We start from the raw sequence: 16,569 nt of genomic DNA, 5'->3' as shown, positions 1-16,569 counted from the left end.
TAGGAGTGAGCATGTGAGCACATGTTTGTTTGTTTTGTATCATCGGTCTATCAAATGCCAGGCTTGTGATAGACAGTTGACATACTGAGGTGACCTGGTTGTTGATTTCTGGAATGTCCTGGGGAGGCAGAGTCAATGTTTGGCCATTACACAGTCAATTGTACCAATTTAAATCTGCAAGCCCCAATGACATGATGGCATAAGGTATGAAAACTGTTACCATTGAACCTTTTGATAAATTAGCTAAGTTGAAGTGTTCCTTTATATCCAAGGGTCAAATGAAATGTTTGACACATCTTTTTAACCAATTAGCTTGGGACCATTTCACTGTTACATGAAGCTGGTTACATTTATCATCCTACGGTTGAATTACATGAATTAGAGAAATCACACTTGACAAAAAAAGCTTAAAACGCATTGTACTTATTCATATGTGGTCATTTAGTTAAGTATTAAAGTTAATTATGAAATGTCTGCCTATCTTCTACAAAATATCTTGGAAAAAAAAGTCTTGCTTATTACAAGTAATATTCCCCTGGCTTTTTAAGGCCTATGAGACCATAATTTGTTTCTGAAAATGTTTTTTCCTCATAGAGGGAGACTCATTCTTAATTTTTAAAACATGTTACTGCTCCACCTGGAATTTTCCTCAAACTAACTCAAACCAAATACTGTAATAATGTGCTGCTTCTTTTCCTAAAGTGCATCTAAATGATCTGATCTGAACACAAAGCAAAGAGAGAGAAAAATCCTGTCTTAAATCAATACAAATACGTTGACTGTTGTCAGATTGCGGGCTTTCCTCGTGTTCTTAGAAACACACAAAGTTAATAAAAACTTTGCACATAACAATCCACTGTTTATTTAAAACTAATCTTTTTGTATTTGGTGGATTTTTCTGCTAGAATAAATATAGTACTCTTGTAGGAAGTGAAGCATCCATTATTTTCAATAATCTGAAGTGTAACTGCATTCAGCTAATTTTCTGCAAACTTCCATGAAGCATGAATTACAAATGACGTTGCTTTCTTGGCAGGAGCTAGTTAACCAGTTGCCCCACTTGCAATTGGCAAATATTTGCTGTCTCTTTTTAGTTTACCATGCTAAACTCTACACAGATGTTTTTTTTTTTGATGGAAATACTAAGAGGACTTTGCGCAACAGAAATGTATTGAAAGGCCACAAAAGAATACTATTTTGCTGACTTCTTGAAGATGTTCCAACATCATACACACATTGAGCTTTCCAAGAGTTCACACCCTTTGAACTTTTTCACATCTGTTACAAACAAAATTGTCAACGCACATTACTTAGGTTTTATTTGACAGCCCCACATAAATTAATTAGAACATAAAAGCAGAAGGAATAGTCTACATGGTTTTAAATTTATTTTAATTTATTATTACAGCTACTTAAGCTCACCTTGGTTTAATGTCTCTACAACTTTATCCCCTGTTCTTTGAACTTAATGACGCTATTTATTTGCTAATCACAGTCAGCCAAATCCATATGCTTGTCACAACAGATTTTACTTGCAAAAATATTCGCAAAGCCTCTATTTTTCTTCTGATTGAGAGCTGTGCACTTTGTTATAACAGTCTATCCCATGGTTCAACTTTCACAACACATTGCTGATCAACCCTGTTTTGTTTAAAAGGGTTTGTTTTACGATGTGGACTCATTCTTTGCAGTAACCCCTGGTCAGGCTGAACTTATGAAGCATGTAAAAAACTGTTTCAAAGGACAGCTGAGAGGGACAGAAGAACACAAGAAAGTCATTTTTCTTTTTTCTTTTTGAAAAGCTCATTATTCCTCAAGTTTGCCTCTGCCTGAAAAGAACCCCCTCCTCTACCTTATTTCACTTTTTTAGCTGCCTATCCCCCACCCTCCATTTCCCCACAAGCCCACGCTGTGCGACTCACTTTTCTATGAGGGCACCGCCTCCATTTTCTCATTGGCTCTTTCGTTCCCTCATCCCTGACGCTGATCCCTCCTTTCCTTTCTCCACCCCTCTTTTTCTCCACTGAATATCTCTTCATTGCTGGCTGCACAGTCTGCTCATAGCCAAAGGACCCCTCTCACACCGATCCAAGCTTTAAACCTGACCTTTTCCCTGGAAAACTCAGACATTCTTCCACAGGACCTTATTGCTCAAACCTAAAGGTATTGAAAAAAGCCTCTGTGTCCATATTTTATTATCTACTGTATAACTCAGAAGCAGAGCTTCTGTTTTTGAATTGACCTGCCTATCTAAACCAAACTGTACACGTGTGTGCAGAAAAGGAAGTTTGCAAATTCTTCACAGCTGCCAGTAGAATGCTGGTGTTTTACTCAGAATGCAGTTTTGTCTTGACTTGGATGTTAAAACATCTTTTATTCACAGGATTTCTACTTGTATTGGTGTTAAGGTTGTTTCTGGCAGACAATACAGCAGTCAGAAATTTAGTAATTTAACACAGATAACTTGTTTTTGTGGTTGCTCCTTGTTTCTTCTAACAAAAGTTCTTGTTTATGTCACATTATGACATTTTCACGTCATTCTTTTGAGCAGGTAACTACTAATCCTTTTACCAAAGGAGAGGACACTCAGGAGCAACAGGACTTTAACCTAGTCATCAGCGCATCGATAGTGTTTTCATCACTGCCAAGGCCTGCTTGGGAACAGCAGCTCTGCAGATTCCAGCCACAAATATGACTCAAAGCAATGGAGAGAATCCACAAAGGAGCCGCAGTGGTCTTCACCAAATCCGAGCCGGGATCCAGTCCAGGTCGTTGCTCGCCAAGAAGAGAATGGAGAACATCAAGAAGGACGAAGTGAAGGGGTTCTTCATGAAAAATGCTTTTGTCATTCTAACCATCATTGCTGTCATTACAGGTAAGGAATGAATTGTCTAGGAATTTTCTTTCTCTTGGACCACTGAATGGTTTATATTCGGGGCTCTCTGAGCAATTCAGTTAATTACAAATGAGACTTCATCATTCCTCGTAAAAATATCCCACATCAGCTCAATAATTGATCAGTTCCTTGTCACCAGCAGACCCATAATGGTCCAAAGAAACAAACCACCTAACACAGTCAGCACTGATGAATTTAACAGACTAGTCTTTCCTTGACCCCATGCATGACCTTTGAATTCTCTCTACTGACCCGTGAATTCTGCCCTGGAGGAGGTGAAGCTGACCCAACTGAAGCAACAATGTAGCAACAATGCAGCTAGAAATACACCAAATTAAATTGAAGATGTTTGTCAGATTTCACAATCTGTCACCTGGAACTGTCAATATATTTCTTGCAGAGTGAACAATTGACTAATTGGATACAAATAGACATGTGCCTTGTTCTGGTTGAGCAGCATTGCTCGACTCTTTCTGGTACTGAAAATCATAATTTACCACCTTTTCCTCCACATCTGATCTCCCTGCAGGTATAATCCTGGGATTTTCTCTGCGTCCATACAAACTGTCTTACCGTGAAGTGAAGTACTTCTCCTTTCCCGGAGAGCTGTTGATGAGAATGCTCCAGATGCTGGTGCTGCCACTGCTAGTCTCAAGTCTTATCACAGGTATTATATAACAGCTTTGTGTAACAACAAGCTGGATCAGAAAGAGGATGTGTATTTATGTGACGAGAAAAAACTAATTGAAAGTGTTTCTGGATGCTTGTTACATCTTGACTTGTTGGTATTAGGAAAAAGGTTTCTGTGTGAAAAAAGCACAAGCTCATAAAAAAAAAAGATTGGATGGGGTAGATAACAACATATTTAAAATGCCTTCCTTTTACATTACCATTTTAAAAACATCAACAGTGACACTAGAACAATGTCAGCCAGCTTGGGAGCCATCTGGGCCATTGTCTGATGAGGCACACATTCCTGTTCTGTTACTTTAACAAGCTGACTGAACAAACCACATTTCTGAAATCACTAAATACATCTCATTTTATGGGATAATAAAGTTAAAAAAACATGGTTAGAAAAATAAATAAACAAGCAAAAAAACAACAACATATGTTTATTATTTCTTTTACATAAATAAGAAAAAAGGAAACAGAAAAAGAGACAGATATTAATAATTTTTTGATGTGCTGCACTCATTTGATCCTATATTGCTTTTTTACCAGCATTTCACTTTTAATGTAGTGAGACTGATCACCCTCAAAACTTGCTTAAGGCAAAAAAGTGTTGTCCTTGACTGCACCTGATTTAAACACACATCCACAGAACTACTCCCATGGTCCTTTGTTTAATCTTTTTATCTCACAACTTAAAGACAACGCAACATGCGCCTCCATCGCCTCGTATTTACAGCATTGTATTTCTCTCATCCAACCTTCTCTGCGTCTCCTCTGCGTGACTCCACAGCTTACTTCTCATTTTGTTGTTAGAAAATCCTTCCTTTTTGTCTTCTAACTTTTTTAAATTTTGAGCTTTGTCTTTGGATGAAGCCCCTCTGTTGTGAAACACCACAGATGACTGCTTGTTTATTATTCTGCGGCTCCACCAACCTATAAGTACATTATGAGCGGTAAAGCGAGCCAGCTGTTTTGTAAGTCAACGTGCTTTGTTGCTATCAAGGTGGATGATGTCATAAGCATCCAAACATGTTGACTTGCAGTTATGTCTTGAATCACATTTGACCTGTTTTTAACGGTTTTGATTTGGATGCAACAAATCCAAACCGTTTTACTTAAAGTATTTTACAGTTACTGTACATTACCTAGGTACTGTCCCGAGCCCTTCCCATTTGGACCAGTATTTATGAAAAGCAAAAACAGAAGGCGTCCTACTGATGTTTCTATGTTTGGAAAGAGAAGTTGTATTCACTTTTATAACCAACAGTACCAGCATGCAGCCAGTGGTTAGTTTTGCGTAACGCTGACAAAATACTGCAGGAGTAAATGTCCGGCTTTTGCAGTGACTGACAGAGAGAGAGCCCGGTCTTCAGAGGGGATGACACAGACACATCTAATAATAGTCGGCTTTGTGCTACAGCGGAGCATAACATCAGCATCCTGATTTGTTCACAACACATGATCTCAGCCACAGCGTGTAGAAGTCACAGAAGTACATCGTTCAGTTTCAAAGTTGTTTGTCTCTGTTTCCAGAAACGTATACATTATTGGCAGTTACATTACTACAGCAGTTTCTTTTGTTTTCAAGTGCTGTTTTCCTTTCCATAAGTCTATAAGCATGTTAAAATTATGAACCTTCACTAACTTAAGATATTTCTGATGTCACAAATATAAATTGGTAAAGAGTCACTAGGAAGTCTAGTTACTTTTTATGAGGGACATCAATTTAATTTTGTAATTTAGAAATGTTATGTTGTTTATATTAAAATGCAGCTTTTTGATTTCATTACTGTTTAGTTTTTTCACATTTTTGATGAAAATAATGAATCTGCCAGCCCACTGTGTTTTGATCGGAAACAATAATCTCACATACTTTAGCTTTACCTTTTTTTCAACCATCCTAAATTAACCAAGGAGCTTTAATCCCATTCTCTTGAAATAACAGCCACATTTTTCATATAGTGAGCAAGACTTTGAATAATAAATAATCTCTTTCTATAATTTCTGCAATGACATGTCAAAGGGACATGATTCTGAGTTGGAGTCCTGCTTCTATGTGAAAAGAGTTGTCCCATGTGAAAATGTCTTGCTTCTGAGCTGAAATGATCTAAAAGTGAAGCTGAGTTGTGAGCCTAAAAAAATTCAAGCAGACCTTAGAGGGGCCCTATGCGGTGTTTTGAGCTGAATATAGTGGGGCCCCAGAAGGTAATAAATTAGGGACGGTAAGGACGGTTGAGCTGTAAGGCGGATGAGGGGAAGAACAACAGATAGAGACTTATGAGAAAGAAGCTTATGTGGTCTGCTCATTAAATGAGAAACAGGACCTAGAAGAAGCTTTGTTTGCTAACACGTTTTTATTTCTTCTCATTTCAGTCAACTCCATCACACTTGATTAAATACAACCTGAAAATGAAATGCTTTACAGAATAATTGGAGACCACCAGAGAGTTTTTATATTGCAGACATTAAAGAAGGAATGATGGAATAGAGGAAATAAAAGGCCTGAGGAGACGAAAATATTACAATTTGACATTCAGAATGAGGTCTTAACTTTTAAAATTCAGAAAATAACAAAACACGTTCTAGTGTTCTACTGCATAAAGTTTCCAAAATGTTGATGTTTGTAGTTGTAACCTGACAAAATGTGAGGAAGTTGAAGGCACTGTACATGCTGTGTTTCACACTGACTCTCACAGAGCCGGACTGATGAGCATTCCCCCAAACTACAAAGAAAGTCATTCAGCTTGCGCTCCTTCAATCTTGTTCCTTTCGATCTTTTGAAAAGATTGAATTGGTGAGGCTGCATCTGTTGTTGCCTGGACAACAGTCTGGAGATCATTGTGAGTACGTGCAGGGTGGACTAAGTCAACAAGTTTTCCCAGGGTTGTCAGACAGGGAACGGGAAGAAAGCGAACGCGGAATCAAAGAGAACTACAGCAAAAGGGTCAGTCTGTTAGAAAAAAGAGAGGAGGGATAAAAGATTTGGGGAGAGACAAGGGGAAAACAGACTGGGGTTCACCCTGAAAGAAGAGATGGAGATGGATGTGTGGAAAAGAGAGGAAATAAAACACTGGGGATGAGTGAAAGAAGGAGGTGAAGGAGAAGATCAGAAAAAGATGGATGAGAGCCTGAGTCCTGAATTGATGAGGTGATAGGAACAAATAGGTCCAATTCTGGGGCAGCATGTCCATCCAAACACATTTGCACTCTTTCTAATGATACTGTCTGACACTTCTAAATGGTTTTCTAATCATTTTCACTCTACTGAGTCATTCCTAAACTCCAGAGTTCTTGAGGCAGACAATAAAGTTGTGATCTTCAAACAGCAATGACCTTCTGATGAATCCACAGATGTCTCAGCAAACATCTGGAGAATTAAAGAGCTACAGAGAAATACATAAGTCTCTCAAATAGACAAAGCCTGCTTAGAAATCTCTGAAGAAAGATCATTTTAACTGAACCATTTTAAAGCAACCTGTCTCCTAATTCAGGTTTTTGTGGCCTTTTTTTCCATCTTTGCCCCATAGATGGTTGCAGGGGTCCGCAAAGATGGTTGCAGGGGTCCGCAAAGTCAGTCATCGAGAGCCGGCCTCCAGCATGTTTCAGTTCTCTCCCTGATTTAACACACCTGGATCAAATGATGCTAAAACATGCAGGATGCTGGCTCTGGAGGACCGACTTTGGGGACCCCTGGTTTATTGCGAGAACCATTAGTTTTTAATCTTCTTCAGGTTTCTGTAATTTCGTAGCAAACCTTGTTCTTAAATTGAAAAACTTTGCCAGACACAACAAAGCGTTGTGCTGAAAGGGATTTTCTGTGTGAGACATCACTTGTACATAGTGATACCTTTCCCTGTATCATTTCCTCTGAGGGACAAACAATGCCCTAGATTTAGCCAGGCAATCAGCAACTAACATCTCTGCACACTGTGTTCACAACAAACTGATGACACAGAGAGACACGTCGGACTTTACAAATGCAGAAGCAGTGTACTACTTTTTCTACAGTTTGTGGACAAAATGACAATTCAAGATCAATATTTTGGATGTTTTACCTCTGCAGCTGTTTGTGAATTTACTAAATAAAAGAAGATTTTATTAGCTTTCCCCACAGAGATTTAGTAGCAGGTGTTGTTTTTCCAGCATTAAAGGTCGCAGTCAGATTGTGTTTCTTGTGGCTCTTTGTTGTCGGAGTCGGAGATGATAATCCAGTTGGGTGTATTCCCCCTATAATAACCAACCCTTTTCCCAGGCTAACTGGACACACAAAGGCACTGAAATTAGCGGCACATCAATGCTATTCTGATTGCGATGGGCAGGCGTAACTAATAATCACAATCAAATTACTACACCCCTGATAAGTTCCAGTCTTTTGTGCTAAAGAATTAAAAGTATAGCAAAGAGTTTATCATAAATATTTTAAAATGTTTTTAACATTTATTCTGATGTAAATGTTGTATAATTAACCTGAGAAATCAACAAATTTTTTTGATGAAAAATAAGTTTTAAAACTGAAGAAACGTATTTCTGCAGCTAATTTTTGCAACCTTAAACAATTTTTTATCAATGTCAATTTAATTTCACTTTGAATCAAATGTCCTTTAGCTTAAGAAATCATTTCGAAAATATCAACAGGATCTCACTGCATAAAGGTATCAGTTAGGTGAATAATACAAAAAAATTCCAGGATGTATGGATGAAGGTTAAGTTTTGGGTTTGATATACATTTATTTGAGACAAAATCAAAAATGAAAGTCTCCATGATTTGGAAATGTGATGGTATTACCCTCAAAATCTTGGGTTGTTTTTCTTAAGAGAGAACTGGGTTTTTTGTCAGGGTAAATCAAATTATGAACACCTCAAAAGTGTTCTGTTTTAAAGCAAATATGGCTGTGTGTTTTTTGGTCTGGGAGTGGAAACATTAAAAAAAATCTTCAAAAATACAATGTGATAAATTTTGTAATTGACAGGGGCCAATTTGTTTAATTTTTTATTTCTATGAACAAAAAAGAAAGAAATTGTGGCCCCTGACCTGTCGGTCAGGGGCCCTTAGAATTGTCATAACTATAAGGCGCCCCTGCTCTCACAGTACACAGACACAATTCAGCTTTTTGTCATTGTCTACATGTTCAAATATTTTCCGTGACATGGCATTTAAAAGGTGGAAAAAATATGTTGATGAATAAACACACTCCAAAAGCAGCAGAAATATTCCATGTTTGTGCAATACATAAAAAATCAAAAACAAAACAAACATTTTTTTCTGTTTGAATGATTTTGTCCTCTTTAGGTATTGCCTCCCTGGATAGACGGGCTTCTGGTAGAATGGGCATGAGGGCAGTGATCTACTACACTACCACAACTTTGATTGCTGTGTTCATCGGTATAGTCATGGTGCTTATTATTCACCCTGGAAAGGGATCCAAGGACGAGTTCACCAAGCAGCAACAGATAGAGCAGGTCAGCCCTGCTGATGCCTTTCTGGATCTTATCAGGTATTCAAAACAGTGCTTCCTAAACAAACCAAAAGAGTTTCACCAAAAATCAGACAGCAAAACCCACATGTGTTGTAAGTGATCATTTTTGTCTTGTAAATAGACTAAAGATATAGAAATGTCTTTTATTCATTCAGGTGTACCAGCAGCACAGTGAAAGTTAAACGGAATGTAGAAACAGAAAATGTGAAGAAACTGTACAGCAAATACAAATTTACAACTTAAGAACACGATACTTTGCAGTTATTAAAAATAGCATAGTCAGATTAAAAGAAGCATGCAACTGAGTAGGAAAAAGTGAAAATGTGCATGTATCTACAAAAAGTAACTACTGGCGAGAAATAAAAAAACTACAAGAAAATTAAAGGAACTACTTTCGCTTTGGAGTATCCACACTGTTCAAAATTGCTTTTTGAATTTGAAACTTTTCAGAAACACAAATTGTTCAAAAACTCTTAACTTTTTCGAAAGAAGAACTTGTTCATCATAGAAAAGTAGATTTTGCAGATTCATGCTTTAAAAAACTAACTTTTTTATTGTTTTTATTTTTTTTCTTCAGAAACATGTTTCCTCCAAACCTTGTGGAAGCTTGCACCAAACAGGTATATTTTCATTTTCTGGTCTCTCTAATTAAATATTCTAGAAGTGAAATGAAATTAGGTTTTCCTAATGTAACACACTCAAAGAGACTTTACACTGGTAATTACTCACTAGTGTAGCTGAACCAGTTGGTTTTTCTCTAGGAAGTTTCTCTAGTAGATGAAGATTTGCTTTTATAGTTTTTCTGTAGTATCTATTCTTCTGTAGTGTCCTTCTTATGGAAAGCTCAGGTGAACATTTTTACATTGTAAGCGCCACATAATACAAACTTGGCATTATTATAATTAAAATTTATAACTTAACAAGGGGTCAGAGAAGAGTGAATGGTTTGTTTTTGAAACAAAGCCCATTAAATCTTATCTGAATGATGCAGATTTCTTATTGACAAAAAAAAAAAAAAAAAAATTTTCATTAGGTTTTGCGCACATGATTTCTTTCAATATCACATTGGATTATTAAAACATGCCAGTATAACAAAATGTTCCAAAGCCAGAGAAAATTTTAATTAAAGTTATTTTGCAGGATGTTGTTTGAATTTGTTTCCATGAAATCGAGCTCTTGAAATGTTGAAGTCAGGAAGAAATTAAAAGCTAATTAAAATCCCATCCAAACAATTCTCAGAAAACAATAATATCAATAGTAATTGCATTACGTGATTATCCAAAGGAGGTTTCCAAAAGTTGGATGGGAACTTTAGCTGTTGAGATTCTTGTAAATTTCTACTTTCATTTCCTTTTTTATACACGCATGTAATGTAGGAAGCACTCAGAGACATGGACAACAAAATGGTAACACAGCAAGATGAATGGATAGATGTTTTGTTGGGCAGGCAGGCAAAATTATGTAAAATGCTAAATAACATTAATCCTAAAAAACACCAAAATAGCTATTTATTTTTTAGATGAACAATAAACTGTAAATCCAGGCCAGTCAGCCTTGACCCACTGCACCCATTGACTGGACATGCAAATAAACAATAAAAAACTCATTTGGGACAAAAATTATTCTGTCTGTGCACTGTGGTGCTCTCAAGACCATGCAGGCCTGGCTAGACAGTATTGACTGAGCCTATAAATAAAACACTTTTAGACAAATTTTCCCAAAACAGGAATTAATAAATTTATATTTGTTTTTCTTTAAACTTCAGTTCAAGACGCAATATGCCAAGAGAGTAATCAATGTGACTGTTACGGTGAACAACACAATATTCCTCCAAAATGGCAGCCAACAAATAGCCCAAGAGGAGATGATTCCAGTACCAGGATCAGTGAATGGGATTAATGCCCTGGGCTTGGTGGTGTTCTCCTTGTGCTTTGGTCTGATCATTGGGAACATGAGGGAACAAGGACAACCCCTCAGAGACTTCTTTGACTGCCTCAATGAGGCCATCATGAGGCTAGTTGCCATCATAATGTGGTATGTACTAGAAATGTGAGCTCGAACGATGGATTATCAAAAGAAATAACACGTAATGAAATGTTTCAATCCTTCTTTTGTAAAACTCACTATCCTCAGGTATGCCCCTGTTGGTATTTTGTTCCTCATTGCTGGTAAAATTGTGGAGATGGATGACATTTCAGCCATGGGCGGCCAACTGGGAATGTATACAGTAACAGTTATTAGTGGCCTGCTCATCCACGCCATCATAGTCCTCCCAACGCTGTACTTCGTTATCACCAGAAAGAATCCCTTTCTATTCATTGCTGGACTGCTGCAAGCTCTTGTTACTGCCCTTGGAACATCGTCTAGGTTTGTGATTCAACTGACAAAGACAAGGAGATGTCTTCATGAACATTTTTACTGTCTCTTATGACTTTTTCTGTTTCCCATTCTGTTCTCACACAGCTCTGCCACATTACCCATCACTTTTAAATGCCTGGAGGAAAACAACAAGGTAGACAAGCGTGTGACTCGTTTTGTTCTCCCTGTCGGAGCCACCATAAATATGGACGGAACAGCTTTATATGAGGCCCTGGCAGCCATCTTTATTGCACAAGTCAATGATTATGACCTTAACTTTGGACAGATTCTCACCATCAGGTATTGCAAAATTTTGTTGCTCATAACAATATTAGTTCAAAATATGGACAACAAAATGGTAACACAAAACAGAAACAGACAAAACAAAACAGAAAACTAATTGAAAGTGTTTCTGGATGCTTGTTATATCTTGACTTGTTGGTATTAGGAAAAAGGTTTCTGTGTGAAAAAAGCACAAGCTCATAAAAAAAAAGATTGGATGGGGTAGATAACAACATATTTAAAATGCCTTCCTTTTACATTACCATTTTAAAAACATCAACAGTGACACTAGAACAATGTCAGCCAGCTTGGGAGCCATCTGGGCCATTGTCTGATGAGGCACACATTCCTGTTCTGTTACTTTAACAAGCTGACTGAACAAACCACATTTCTGAAATCACTAAATACATCTCATTTTATGGGATAATAAAGTTAAAAAAAACATGGTTAGAAAAATAAATAAACAAGCAAAAAAACAACAACATATGTTTATTATTTCTTTACATAAATAAGAAAAAAGGAAACAGAAAAGAGACAGATATTAATAATTTTTTGATGTGCTGCACTCATTTGATCCTATATTGCTTTTTTACCAGCATTCACTTTTAATGTAGTGAGACTGATCACCCTCAAAACTTGCTTAAGGCAAAAAAGTGTTGTCCTTGACTGCACCTGATTTAAACACACATCCACAGAACTACTCCCATGGTCCTTTGTTTAATCTTTTTATCTCACAACTTAAAGACAACGCAACATGCGCCTCCATCGCCTCGTATTTACAGCATTGTATTTCTCTCATCCAACCTTCTCTGCGTCTCCTCTGCGTGACTCCACAGCTTACTTCTCATTTTGTTGTTAGAAAATCCTTCCTTTTTGTCTTCTAACTTTTTTAAATTTTTGAGCTTTGTCTTTGGATGAAGCCCCTCTGTTGTGAAACACCACAGATGACTGCTTGTTTATTATTCTGCGGCTCCACCAACCTATAAGTACATTATGAGCGGTAAAGCGAGCCAGCTGTTTTGTAAGTCAACGTGCTTTGTTGCTATCAAGGTGGATGATGTCATAAGCATCCAAACATGTTGACTTGCAGTTATGTCTTGAATCACATTTGACCTGTTTTTAACGGTTTTGATTTGGATGCAACAAATCCAAACCGTTTTACTTAAAGTATTTTACAGTTACTGTACATTACCTAGGTACTGTCCCGAGCCCTTCCCATTTGGACCAGTATTTATGAAAAGCAAAAACAGAAACCAAGACTCAATTAAAATATACTTTATGCTGAACTAAATGATTAAGCTAAATCTGCCAAATCTGTGGCTCTTTGATTGCAAAACTGTGCTACAAAAATATCTAAAAAGTTACATTTGCATTCAGTCCTTCAGAGTCAGCACTTTGTAGAATCCTCTTTCACTGCAGTTTTAGCTGCTTCCCGGCAGCTGTTTGGTGTGTTTTCTATTGCTTTTGCACAATTAGAGACTGAATTATTGCCCAATCTTCTTTAAGAAATTGCTGAGGTTTAGTCAGATAGCATTTATATAAAAGCCAGGTTTATCAAAGATTTATTCATCAGAAGAAAGATTTAATATCATCCATCATTCTCTTTTGATGTTTGCCACAATAACAGGGTATCTTGTGTTGGTCTTATCCCATTGAATACATTGATGTTTCTGGCCGTGTGTGACAAACTGTGGAAAGGCTTAATGGACATGAATTCCTTTGCTGTAGTGCTATCAGAAAGAAATGCCACAGCAACCAAAATTAGAAGTTTACTGAATAAAGAGATAAATAATATTTTGGGGTCTATCATTTTCTCCTCAGCATCACAGCCACAGCAGCCAGCATCGGTGCAGCTGGAATACCTCAGGCAGGCCTGGTTACCATGATTATAGTACTAACATCTGTAGGTCTTCCCACAGATGACATCTCACTGATCATTGCTGTTGATTGGTTCCTGTAAGTATCCAGGAGAATGGGCTTTAGTCATGCTCTTTGAATGGCAAATTAAAAGCAAGTTGCAGATTTTGTTCAAAATGTACAACAGCTATACATCGCAATTGCTCTGTTTACCTATTGATTAAATTTTGAATATGCTCTGGAGTCTCTGCATCATTAAAGGGACACAGTGTTTTGATTTCTTGAAATCCTGTTTTTGTACTCTGACAGTTTTCATGTTTTTTTCTCTGTTTCTCAGTGATCGATTGCGCACCACTACCAATGTCCTTGGTGACTCCATTGGAGCTGGCATTGTAGAACATTTGTCTCGCCACGAGTTGAGAGTCAACGACCTAGAGTTGGGCAACCAGACGATTGACCAGCCAGAAAAAAAGCCATACCATCAAATTTCCCCAGAGAATGAATATGAAAATGAGAAGCCCACTCCAGATGACACTAAAATGTAGTGGCAAGATTTCTACCCTTTCTTTCTGAAAATGTATTGCGTTGTACTGCATCATATTGTCTGATAAGACCTCTTGAATTCTCACAAGAAAGTTTGTTTTTTTCAATGCACTTATATGTCATGCCTGAACATATTTCAGGCCAAATAAGCTCTACTAATGTGTGATGCTCCTCTTTTCACCCTGCAGACTGGAAACAATCTGTGGTCAAGTTGGCTGTGCAGATGGATACACTGAAAAAAAAAAAGTCTGTAATTTATGGTAAAATACTGGCAACTAAATTTTAACCACCACTGCCAGCATTTTACCATAAATTAGAGACATTTTTTACAGTGTAGAACAAAAATCCATAATGAGATACATAACTAGAATAGCCTGGCTGCTGTTTAGCTATCTGTGGCCTTCATTCTATATTTCCCACTTCGCTATATGTAATGACCATCGTCATTCACTAGAGGGAGGTATTTCTGTTATTTTAAACTCTTAAATAATACGTACGTAGCTCATCAGAGTACATAGTAATGACTGCTTTGAGATTGTTGTTGAGTAACTGCTGATTTATATGAAATCTTAATGTATAGCTATAGTATGCTAACTTACCAAACTCTTTGTGGAAAAAGGTTGTTTTTTTTTCAAACCCCTGCACAAACACATGTGGCTTCAACTGCTTTGTACATATTTTAGATTTATTAGGGAGGGTACGCTCTATAATTAGGAATATATTGATTTGGGTCTCAACTGACCAAAGCAGTAAGTGTTGCTGTAGTCGTAATAGAAACTATATTTTTTTGTACACATAACCAGAATTAGATTTTATCAAATACCCTATGAGTGTGTTTTTGTTATACAGCTTCCTCAACCAGTGGTTACAGTCAACTAATACAAAACTGCTCAGCCAATCATATTCAAGGTCAATTTACCTGACTTTGCTTAGTATGTTATGGATTATTAACCCAAGAGGTAAAGCCATTCATGTTTTACCAAAAATAAAACAAAAGAAAGCATAATTTCAATCTAAATTTACTCAAATATGTAAATAATCCAAAGACTACAGTGATGTTTTGTAGAAAACACGCTTTAAGCTTTTATTTCTCAGATTAAATAAGAACACAAAATTTGGGGCATTTCAAAGATGAAAGGTGTCTTTCTTTGTGTGCTATTTACTTTGCAATTTTGTTTTACAAATTACCAGCTTGTGTCTTCTCAATATGTGATAATATGATGCAACATAAATGCATGAAAGTTTCATCATATTTCAATGGCTTTGAATAGCAAGGAGATGGTAGAATATATATAAAAAAATATTCTGTGTTGCATCTATTTTCAAGCTCATGTTTCTCAGCAAAAGCTGATAGTGATTTTGTCTGGTTTAACTATGCTCCCTGTTAAACACATTCATTTTCAGCTGCATTTTTAATTTGTCTGACTTGCTGTTTCTTCATCTACTCATTGAATATATGGATTTGCATTTTTATAGTAGATATTTTGTATAGAAGATCATTTCAGAAATAGTGTACTTTTATGAAGACCTGTAGATAAATGTGTAAAAGAATTTTGGATTCAAATTGCTATGTATGTGTTTTTTGAGGATTGTATAAATACAGAAAATGTAACTACATTCTTCTTTAGCCTTATGACCAATTTGTAATTACATTAAACACTCAAGGGAATTGAAAGGTTTGTTTGTTTACAGTTGCTGATGACTCATTTGGTACAAATGCTTCTTCTCATGCTTTCACTTGTAAACATATTTGATTAGATAGCTGTAGTTCTGACTTGCATGTCATATTTTTATTAAAAATATAAATGAGCAAATAATTTGGAGGTATGTTCATTATTTCAAAACAAAACTGAATAAGGTTTTATTCATTTTAGCTGGGGCTGCAGTAGCAACAACTTGAAGTAAGTCAAGTCGGAAGTTTTTATTTCTACTACAAACCATAATCAACAGGTGCAGCTTCTACTACCTTATGAGGTAACTAGATGATCACATCTTCTCTAAAGAAATGGAGAAAATTGTCATAAAAACTAAACCTTAAACACTGGTGACCAAGAGTATAACCTGTAGTACCTGTTTTTAATCTATTTCAATAAGATTTCCTGGAAGTAGATTGATATCAAACTACTATAAGCTTTCAGGGAACAAAGAAATTTTTCCAAAATGCATTTGAGAAACTACTTGTAAGTCCTAATATATACTTAGATATTTCATTCAATGCTCTGCCTCATATTACAGATTCAATACAACTTTAGTTTTTAGTTTGCCACAATCAGAATCTTGTTTTTGAATTCAGATTGATTTTCTACACCCAAAATAAATTATTGGTATTTCTATTATATAGTGAAAATAAATATTTATAGATAATTATGCTAACTGTTCTAACTTAGAACCCACAACTGTTTAGTTTCGTATTATGTGTATTTTCAAATTTTAACACAAATTGTAACCCAATTATTTAGTATAAACCCTCTTTTGGGTTGA

At 36.4% G+C, this 16,569-nt stretch overlaps 1 protein-coding gene across 1 annotated transcript; it reads left to right on the top strand.

Annotated features, from left to right (window-relative positions):
- Positions 1 to 2,038: 2,038 nt before the first annotated feature.
- Positions 2,039 to 15,905, top strand: slc1a3a (solute carrier family 1 member 3a). Its single transcript, XM_055049019.1, has 10 exons — positions 2,039 to 2,163; positions 2,552 to 2,875; positions 3,426 to 3,563; positions 8,862 to 9,066; positions 9,626 to 9,668; positions 10,814 to 11,082; positions 11,182 to 11,415; positions 11,512 to 11,706; positions 13,510 to 13,644; positions 13,883 to 15,905. The coding sequence occupies exons 2-10, from the start codon at positions 2,692 to 2,694 to the stop codon at positions 14,088 to 14,090; spliced, it is 1,611 nt and encodes a 536-aa protein (XP_054904994.1). The 5' UTR covers positions 2,039 to 2,163; positions 2,552 to 2,691; the 3' UTR covers positions 14,091 to 15,905.
- Positions 15,906 to 16,569: the final 664 nt, after the last annotated feature.

Source organism: Poeciliopsis prolifica, unplaced genomic scaffold (assembly GCF_027474105.1).
Source record: "Poeciliopsis prolifica strain line A6 unplaced genomic scaffold, Auburn_PproV2 SCAFFOLD028, whole genome shotgun sequence".
NCBI lineage: Eukaryota > Metazoa > Chordata > Actinopteri > Cyprinodontiformes > Poeciliidae > Poeciliopsis > Poeciliopsis prolifica.
The sequence above is the reverse complement of the archived record's forward strand: the minus strand, read 5'-3'. Positions and strand labels throughout refer to the sequence as shown.